This window comes from Vanessa atalanta, chromosome 18, assembly GCF_905147765.1.
Source record: "Vanessa atalanta chromosome 18, ilVanAtal1.2, whole genome shotgun sequence".
Taxonomy (NCBI): Eukaryota; Metazoa; Arthropoda; class Insecta; order Lepidoptera; family Nymphalidae; genus Vanessa; species Vanessa atalanta.
This window is the reverse complement of record NC_061888.1, coordinates 8,752,459-8,761,778: the sequence shown is the minus strand read 5'-3', so window position 1 is coordinate 8,761,778 and position 9,320 is coordinate 8,752,459. Positions and strand designations below refer to the sequence as shown.

Genomic DNA, 9,320 nt, shown 5'->3' with positions numbered 1-9,320 from the left:
TGCAACACCGGGGGGCTTGCAGGTGCGTTGCCGGCCTTTCAGGAAAGAGTACGCTCTTTTCTTGAAGGTTCCCAAGTCGTATCGGTTCGGAAAAACCGCCGGCGAAAGCTGGTTCCACAGAGTGGTTGTGCGAGGCAGAAAATGTCTTAAAAATCGCGCTGTTGTGGATTTTCGGACATCTAGGTGGTGCGGGTGATATTTGGAATTTTGACGAGATGTCCGAAGGTGAAATTCAGCAGCCGGGATTAATTCGAACAATTCCTCGGAACATTCCCCGTGATAAATTCTGTAGAAGATGCAGAGCGATCCAACATCTCTACGCAAAGCCAAAGGATCAAGCAGATCGGAAAGGGCTTGATCGTCGATAATTCGAGCCGCTCTACGTTGGATACGATCAAATGGAAGGAGCTGGTACTGGGGAGCACCCGCCCAGAGGTGAGAGCAGTATTCCATGTGAGGCCGAATTTGCGCCTTGTATAGTCTTAGACGATGGGCCGACGTGAAATACTGTCTTGCCTTGCTGAGCACACCAAGCTTTTTTGATGCCAATTTGGCTTTGCCTTCCAATTGACCGCGGAACTGAACGAGACTCGAAACATCAACGCCAAGTATTCCGATACTAGCTGTAGCGGCTAACGGAATGTTCTCGAATCGTGGAGATACGACAAATGGTGTTTTTTTAGCAGTTAACGCGCAAACTTGCGTCTTTTTGGGGTTGAAGTGAACTAGGTTTAGCCGACCCCAGTTCGAGACTTTGTTTAACGAAGACTCGATTTCAGATACAAGTTTGTTCCGGTTTTCTTCGACGTTTTCCCGAGAAATATTAGCACGGCCGGTGTATGAGGTGTCTACGGTGCTGTCGTCTGCATAGCAATGAATGTTACTGATTTGCAACAAGTCATTGATATGCAGAAGAAACAGAGTGGGTGATAGAACGCAGCCTTGTGGAACACCAGCATTGACGAATTTTAAGTCAGAGCATGCACCGTCGACAACGACCTTGATGCTCCGATCTGCCAAAAAACTGGTAATCCAATTGCATAATTTCCCGGGAAGCCCATAGGAAGGAAGCTTCGAAAGAAGCGCTTTGTGCCACACGCGATCGAAAGCCTTCGCTATGTCCAGACTGGCTGCTAATGCCTCCCCTTTGCTCTCAACTGCTTCCGCCCATCTATGAGTAAGGTAAACTAGAAGATCACCGGCTGAGCGACCCCGACGGAAACCGTACTGGCGGTCGCTAATCAGCTGGTACTCCTCTAGGTACCGCAGGAGCTGGCAGTTTATAATGGACTCCATTAGCTTGGAGAACAAGGAGGTGATGGCTATAGGCCTATAATTGGACGGGTCTGAGCGGTTGCCCTTTTTAGGGATCGGATGCACCAAAGCAGTCTTCCAGGAGTTCGGGACGACGCCGAATGCATAGGATTGCCGGAAAAGACGCGTTAAGACCGGCGCCAACTCGGGAGCACAAGTCCGTAGCACGATTGGAGGGATGCCATCGGGTCCACTCGACTTATGAATATCCAAGGAAAGAAGTGCTTTACGAACTGCACTTTGCAGGAATTTAACCTCCTTCATCGTGGTATCACACCGCGGGATTGTTGGTGGTGACTTTCCTCGGTCATCCAGAGTCGAGTTCGTTGCGAAGAGAGAGCCTAAAAGATCAGCCTTCTCCTTCGCTGTATGGGCCAATGACTCACCGTCCTTGTGCAGAGATGGTAAGGAAGGCTGACAGAAATTCCCTAAGACAGCCTTGGCGAGAGACCAGAACGCACGTGTTCCTGAAGGGAGGCGCACCAGTCTCTCGCCAATTCTGCCAATGTACTCCGTCTTCGCCTTAGCAATCACGTTTTTGAAGGACCTAGAGGCAGAGTTATATTCCTTTCTGATTGCGCTGGTATTTACATCACGAGACGCTGATGCGTTAGCCCAGTCTTGGTAGCGTTCCCATTTTCTGCGTGAAGCCGTTTTGCAGAAACGACCAAACCAGGGCTGGGACTTGCCACCGATGGGGACCGCAGAATACGGAATGAATAGTTCCATACCCTGAAGTACCACATCGGCAACAGAGTCAGCAACAACACTCGGATCATCCGGCGAGAAACAAACCTGCCCCCATGGGTAGGATGCAAAGAAGGACCGCATCCCATCCCAATCTGCTGACCTGTAGTGCCACACTCGGCGGCAGCCCACGAAACGAGGTCGTGAGTAACGCGCAACCGGCACTGTACTTCGGACGAGACAGTGGTCCGACGAGCCCAGAGGGGGTTCGACGATAACCTGGTAGCCATCCGGATGGGAAGTCAGCAGAAGGTCCAACAGGGAAGGTGTATGATCCTCCACGTCTGGTATTCGCGTTGGCGAGGGGACTAGTTGTGTCAAATCATATGCTAAAGTGAAGTCGAGAACAGATCTACCCGCATGATCGGTAGTGCGCGATCCAAGCCATTCGGCATGGTGGGCATTAAAATCGCCAAGAATAACGATCTCTGCGGATGGGATCTGCTGCAGTACATTTATGAAAATTAGACTATGTTTACAGAAGTAAAAACTTTATCGCTTTTTGTGTGTAAAATTACAGCTTCACAATCCTCTTAACTCTCCGGTCATGTTAGATTTGCCGTCCTAAAAGATTATGAGACTGAGGCAAGAGCGAGACACTTGCGTTTGTGCACTTGTGCTTTAAAATATTAGATCCTGTGCAGTAAGCTAGTCTCACTTGATTGGTATCTCTATATCATCATCGATACAGAGTTTATTTAGTAGACAAACTTGTAGATTTTTTATTAGATATAGTTCTACTGTAAACGATTTCTTTAGTTTCACTTGATTAAGAAATAATATAGAATACAGATAAAATAAATCAATTATCCATACATATTTTTTCGGTTAAAAGCATAGCATATAAGTGTGAATTTTCTTGAAGGCCATAGATAATTGTAGAAATATAGGATATTATACTAATATATTGTTTTATACTAACAGGTTGTTTTTTGTATGTTTTCTTCGGGCTTAACGCAAAAAGTACTTTTATTTATTTTGTGAAAATGTAACTAGAGTAGGTACAGTTATTATAAATTGAATTTTTTTTTTAAATCAATATGGTTTTGTCAGTCATATATCTAATACAAATTGTTATTGAATTCATTGAGCTGTTTCGAAGAACTACATTGAAAAGTGAAAGTTTTGACAGCGTTCGCTTTAAAAGATCTTGAACCCATGTATAAAATATAACAATATTAAACCACTATTTATAGCTTGTTGGTCATTAAATTATATACTGAAATATTATAAGGAGTTTTTGCTTTAAACTGGAAACAGACCTTTAAAACAAACATATGAAACATACTTTATAATATTTTTATGCCGATAACTACCTCTTTGATCAAGTGATTATTTTATAAGGTAAGGTAAGGTTTCATAAGAAAAGTAATCAGGATTTCCTCTCGATAAATTCTCAGAAGCACCCTGGGGCTTAGAAGTTAACAGTGTTTACACTCCCGTGCCTTGAAGAGCAAGTAAATCCTTTCGGATTGTGCTCTCTTTATATAATGGGACGGTCAATCGGCAATGAATAATCGAATACATTTGTTTGAACACACTTGTTCACTGATTACAGTGCACAAGTCAACGACGTACTCGCATTTGAGTAATGCTACTGTGGTCAAAATGTGGCAGCAGGATATTATGATATCGTTATAGTTAGGTATTAGTTATTATTCCTTTGTTATCTAGAACTACTTTTAGTCTCAAGATTTGAATTGAATATTATGGCGAAATTTATCATTTCTCGAATTCTGCTCCGATATCGATCACTCAGAGTCATCATCGTAGCTAGAGACTGACAGATACTCAACCTTCAGAGGATGTACTTCACAGATACATAGCATACAATTAAAACACATTGTATTAGGATTGTAGGTTTATTCTACTTACGTTTACTAAATTGAATAATGCCTGGACTTGAAAAAGGAGGTGGACTGGACTCTTTCAGTCTCTCTGGTCCAAAGAGTTCAGTTCAGCTTTTCCGCCACTCTCTTAAAGACCTGGTTCCCTGGAAACGAGGAAGGGGATCCCATTAGTGTGGGATACTATTTGAGTTAACACGCTGGCCTCATTTCATATCGCTGAAACAGTTTAAAAGACCGTAGTTTCGTGAAAAAAGCTGAAGCGAGCAAAACGATTTAAATATTTGTCTCTTAAAAGTATAACACCTCGCCAATTAAGGAAAGGAAATTATGTTAACATTCTCGCCGCTATTGCAAGCGGGTGTAATTTTATTTTATTTGTTAATTAATTAAGGCCTTATTGTTAATCTATATACCTACAAATATAAAAGCGAAAGCACTGACTGAAGAACCACGAAATCTCAGAAACTATATCACCTACAAACCTGAAATTTTGCATGTATTATAAATTATAAATATTGGACAACATCACATACCAATATAAGTAGCTAAAGCACTTGTCCGCATCCGCTAAGAATTTTACAAAACTTCATCCCTCAGTGGGTAAAACGGGGCTTGGAGGTATGTGTTTTATAAATTTCGCGCAATTTCAGCTAGAAATATATATAAATATAATAAAATGATATTAATTATTATGTAAATAAATAAATAAAAAAGTAGTTAATATACGATGTGTAATTTATATATGTGAGATATAATATATATATATTATGTACATAATATATATATATATATATATATTATGTACATAATATATCCCAAGCCCTGTCTTCTATACATAGCAAACTCCTCATTCGTACCATCATTGCTATTAGAATTGATGTAATATTTTATGTTATTTACATCTCACCAAAAACATTTTTCTGTAAAATAACGTCAAGACGAGTACCTACATATTCCTCACACTGAAAAAGTTATCAGATCTTATGGAAAGCCAAGCTACTAACTCTACACGCCCTAGCCTAAGACTCTCTAACTCTCATCATTGCGTATAGCGTTCTACGTGAATTAAAGTCTTAAGTTAAATAACTTAAGACTATAATTGTAGATACAAACCCTATACTTTAGTCAAAAGATGTAGTGGCTTTGCTACAAACAGAGTGGTAAATGGTCCACCTGTTGGTAAGTGGTCACTACTGCCCATAGACATTGGCACCGTAAAGATATTAACCACTCCTTAGATGGCTAATGCGCCACCATCCTTAGGAACTAAGATATTATGTTCCTTTTGTCTGTAGTTATTTGTGATTTAAAGTTTGCAGGAAACAGTCTAATTATGACGATTTATATAAAAAAATAATTTAGTTCTAAATGCTTAAAAACCTAAATGCATACTGTTTGCTTTACCGAATGTAAGAAAGTAAAATTTCAGCTAACTTTAGCCATAGTGATCTAAATGTAACAGACACTACAGTGTTTCTAGGAATCACTTTACACCGAAAACTTCAGTGAAATCCTCATATATCGTCCCTAATACTCAGCTCGTCAGCATATGCGGTTAGAAAAGTTAGACAACTAGCTGATGTTGATACTACTTGATTTAGTATACTTTCGATACTTTCAGAGTATTATGTCTTACGGCATTTTGCTTTGGGGTAACGCTAAAGATATCGAAACTGTTTTCATTCTGCAAAATAGAGCAGATTAGGTCTATTTATAATTTTGGAATTCGAGACTCTTCGGGATTTTTTGATAGTGGATATACTTACAGTTGCTTCACAATATGTTTACAACGATATTACCTATATATATTCACATTAATATAAATCTTTTCAAAACATTGACAATCATTGTATACAAACGAGGAGGAAAGGTAAACTAATAACACCTAGTTTCCAACTTCGCAAAGATAATTTTCTTGCTAAGTTAATAGATGTAATATAATTTAATAAAACTTAATAATAGCTTTTGTCTCTCACATAATTCTTTTTATTTTCAAGGTTTATTTTTAGATTCAAAAAATATTCAAATGTATAATAAAATAATTGTTTATGGTAGCCATAATGTTTGATACAAATTTTAGGTCTGGCCACTTTGTGTAAAATATCTGACATAAAAAAAAATATAATTACAAATGGCGTTTACGTAGAATAGACAGATGTGTTCACGGCCACGATGGGCGATGATTCTTTGATATTACGAGAAGATGGTTATATACGTATGATCTTTCCTGTTACTTCATTGACGTATCACAGTAATTTAAACATAATAATAGTGACGACTGATGAAGGCCGTGTACACGTTTTGGATGTTAACTCTGGTGTGATTCTTCAATCCTCTTGTCTATCAGCGGGTAAGCTTTCAATATTTTTTCTGTAATACAATTTCTCAATTGCTGTTTTTAAATACTAGTATTCCATAAGAAACAGATGTATAGGGTTTTGTGCTCGATCTACCTTAATTATCCGTGCCCTACATTGTCTTACTTTGACAGCTCTCAGTAAACAATTCTGATTATATTGGATTGTTGCTTATCGCAAAACACCGGCTATCGGTGTACTAACGTATTTCCGTTATGTTTTTAGACGATGGGGGAATTTTGGGTGTGGAATACGCCTCAGGAGCCGACAGGGTTTTCGTCTGGGACAGTAGTGGGATCGGCGCCAGGACCGACTACAATGGTGTGTTACTCCTCCACACCGCCTTACAACGACCCCTGTTTTCTTCTCAGCCCGATAGCCATGTCAAAATTGAACTTGTCTTATCTGAGGTTGGTACTCCATTTATTTTAAAGATTTTTAAAGCTTAAATTACAAAAAAATTGTCTTAATTTTTAGGTAGTTAGTACATATCCTATAAATTCCATTTAATGTTTAAAAGTGAATCATTTAATTAATCTTATTTATAAGATATTTTAACATTGGATAAAAATTCTAAGTTAATATTTAACTGTAGTGCTTTGCAGTAATGCTACAAATATTAAAATGAATTTGTGATCAATCATTTTAGCAATGCGAGCATCGAAGAACAAGATTAGTTGTTACACAAATTATTATTTGCATTTACATAAATGGGAGACAATAAATGAGAATTTTGTCATAAAACTAAATGTTAAATGTTCTAAGATGTTAATATTTGAAATAAGTTGTAACAGATATTGTACATTTTAATTACATCTTAGACTTTAAATGCGGAATATGACTTAGCATTCAAATAATTATACATTTGCAATTTTTTTATGCGCTTATGTAGTCTCAAGTATAGTATATTGTAAACAGGCTGTGCCCATGTATTGTCTAAATCATTACTCAAGAAGAACTTTAAACGGAGCTTGTGAAGTTTGTGAAAGAAGTTTTTATACATGAATTTGATTTAATATTCAAGGATGCCACGAAAGAGTCATTTTTTCAAAATTTAAAATCTATGAGAACAGTAAATCATGACATAAATGATGAAGACTGTATATCTACAACTAATCTTAGATATAGTTTTATTATATATCTTCAAATTATGTCTGTATTGAATAAATTTATTGCTATCGCTGAAGAGAAAATATGTTGATTATCTATTTAAAAAAATATTCTACAAAATAATCCATATTATTTTATTTATTTGATGAGCTCTTAATGCATGGCAATTATAACTTTAACAATTGATTTTGGTGAAATTTAACAATAAATATTCTTTATTATGTTAATTACCGTTTTTATAACTTAACTATAATATTGTGAATTGTGAGAAATTATATGCCATATGTATAGTTTTTAAGGAGCACTACAATAAACTTCAGTTTTAATTGTTTTACATGACATTTTCTAGTTATAAGATTTTAAATTAACATGGTTATATTTGTTTATTACTATCAGTATTTCAAACGGGATATTTTATTTATTTCACGAGAACAAGTCTTGTGAACAAGACATTCATAGATAATGTCGAAATATCAATAAATAAAAATAAAATGTCCAAATAAAAATAAAAAAACATGGTAAATATCCCGTTTTAAATACTGATAGTAATTTTCTAGAGATATTTTAGTAACATAACTATAAATATTACATGCATTTTTAGTGTTAAAAATATTTTAAACTTTAGTATAAATTAAGTTGGTGTTTTGTTAAAATGTTATTTTTAATGTGTTTGATAGTTTTTATTTTATTTGTTTCAGCTTTACATTATTTAAAGTCAACTTAATTGATCATGTAGATTATAAGAGAGCTTGGATTTTATTATTGTTAGTTAAATTATATTTGATTATTACATGAATATGCTTAATGAAAATAGTAAATACTGAAATTCATGCAAATTTATTATTGCCATATGACGATACAAAAATGTGTGTAAGAGTTAAGAGAAGTATTGTTTGATATGGAGAGTCAGTCAATATGGTTGTGTCAGAATTTTAAATTGACATATGCATGAGTCCTGATTCCTCTTTTGTTTTCATTGATCGCTGAACATGAAATTATAAACACAAATGAAAGACACTATGAGTGATTGGTTTTTTCCAAGACTTGAAAGTTGTGATGTTCGGTTGAGATTCAAAAATTCTATCAACAGTGCCATTAATTTTACAATAATATGTAATTTAACTAATATTATAAATTGCTGAATATTTTCCCTATATATCAACATTTCAGAATGTAATAGCTATTGGTTGTGTAATATATTTATAATTTTATTAAAAAAGTTTCTATATTTGTTGTTCGAATGAATTACTTACGAGTTGTATTACTGCTTTAAGTTTAATTTATTACTAATAATTTTAATTCAAATTAAATAGACCTATTGAGATAATTTCTTATTTGTAACACATAATATGGTGATCCAATGACATTTTTAAATGTTAAAAGTATATGCTATTAATTGCAGGCTGTACTCCTCTACCAGTGTGTTCAAAGCCTGGATGCACATTCCATCGAGGGATTAACAGATTTTATAAAAGAACTCAAAAATGCACTAGACTCAAAACCAGTTAGAAAAGGCGTCAAAGCTCAAAAAGTATATTTTTAAATTTATTTAATTTTTTTTAAAATATATCTGTCTTTTACATATTACTAAATATTAATATTATTGCAGTGGAGCACAGTCACAATGACTCTTTCACAATCAACTCTACGTCTGGTAATGTTTGGTGTGGTCCAAGAATTGAAAGGACTAAGCCGGCGAGTACCAGCACTCGCTATTGCATCTGCTGTGGGCCAACGGGCTAATGAGCTCATGCCATGCACAAGAGATGAAGAGTCTAGGGCCTTGATGTACTCTGAGGCCGAAAGGAAGGAGACCTTTAAGAGGTGGCCACATATGGACTACAAGTTTGTATTCTGTATTATTTTTAATTTTTTGTATTTATTTCTACATTATACAAGTGAATCACATGTGTTGTGATTCTTAAATAATTCTCTTTTTTTT

At 35.8% G+C, this 9,320-nt stretch overlaps 1 protein-coding gene across 1 annotated transcript in view; it reads left to right on the top strand.

The window, feature by feature from the left end:
• Window positions 1-6,058: 6,058 nt before the first annotated feature.
• Window positions 6,059-9,320, top strand: part of LOC125071067 (baculoviral IAP repeat-containing protein 6) — a 31,024-nt gene continuing 27,762 nt past the window's right edge. The window contains exons 1-4 of the mRNA XM_047681140.1: window positions 6,059-6,261; window positions 6,494-6,678; window positions 8,781-8,909; window positions 8,988-9,223. Coding sequence (XP_047537096.1) covers window positions 6,084-6,261; window positions 6,494-6,678; window positions 8,781-8,909; window positions 8,988-9,223 — 728 coding nt within the window. The 5' untranslated portion in view covers window positions 6,059-6,083. The remainder of the gene's footprint in view (window positions 6,262-6,493; window positions 6,679-8,780; window positions 8,910-8,987; window positions 9,224-9,320) is intronic.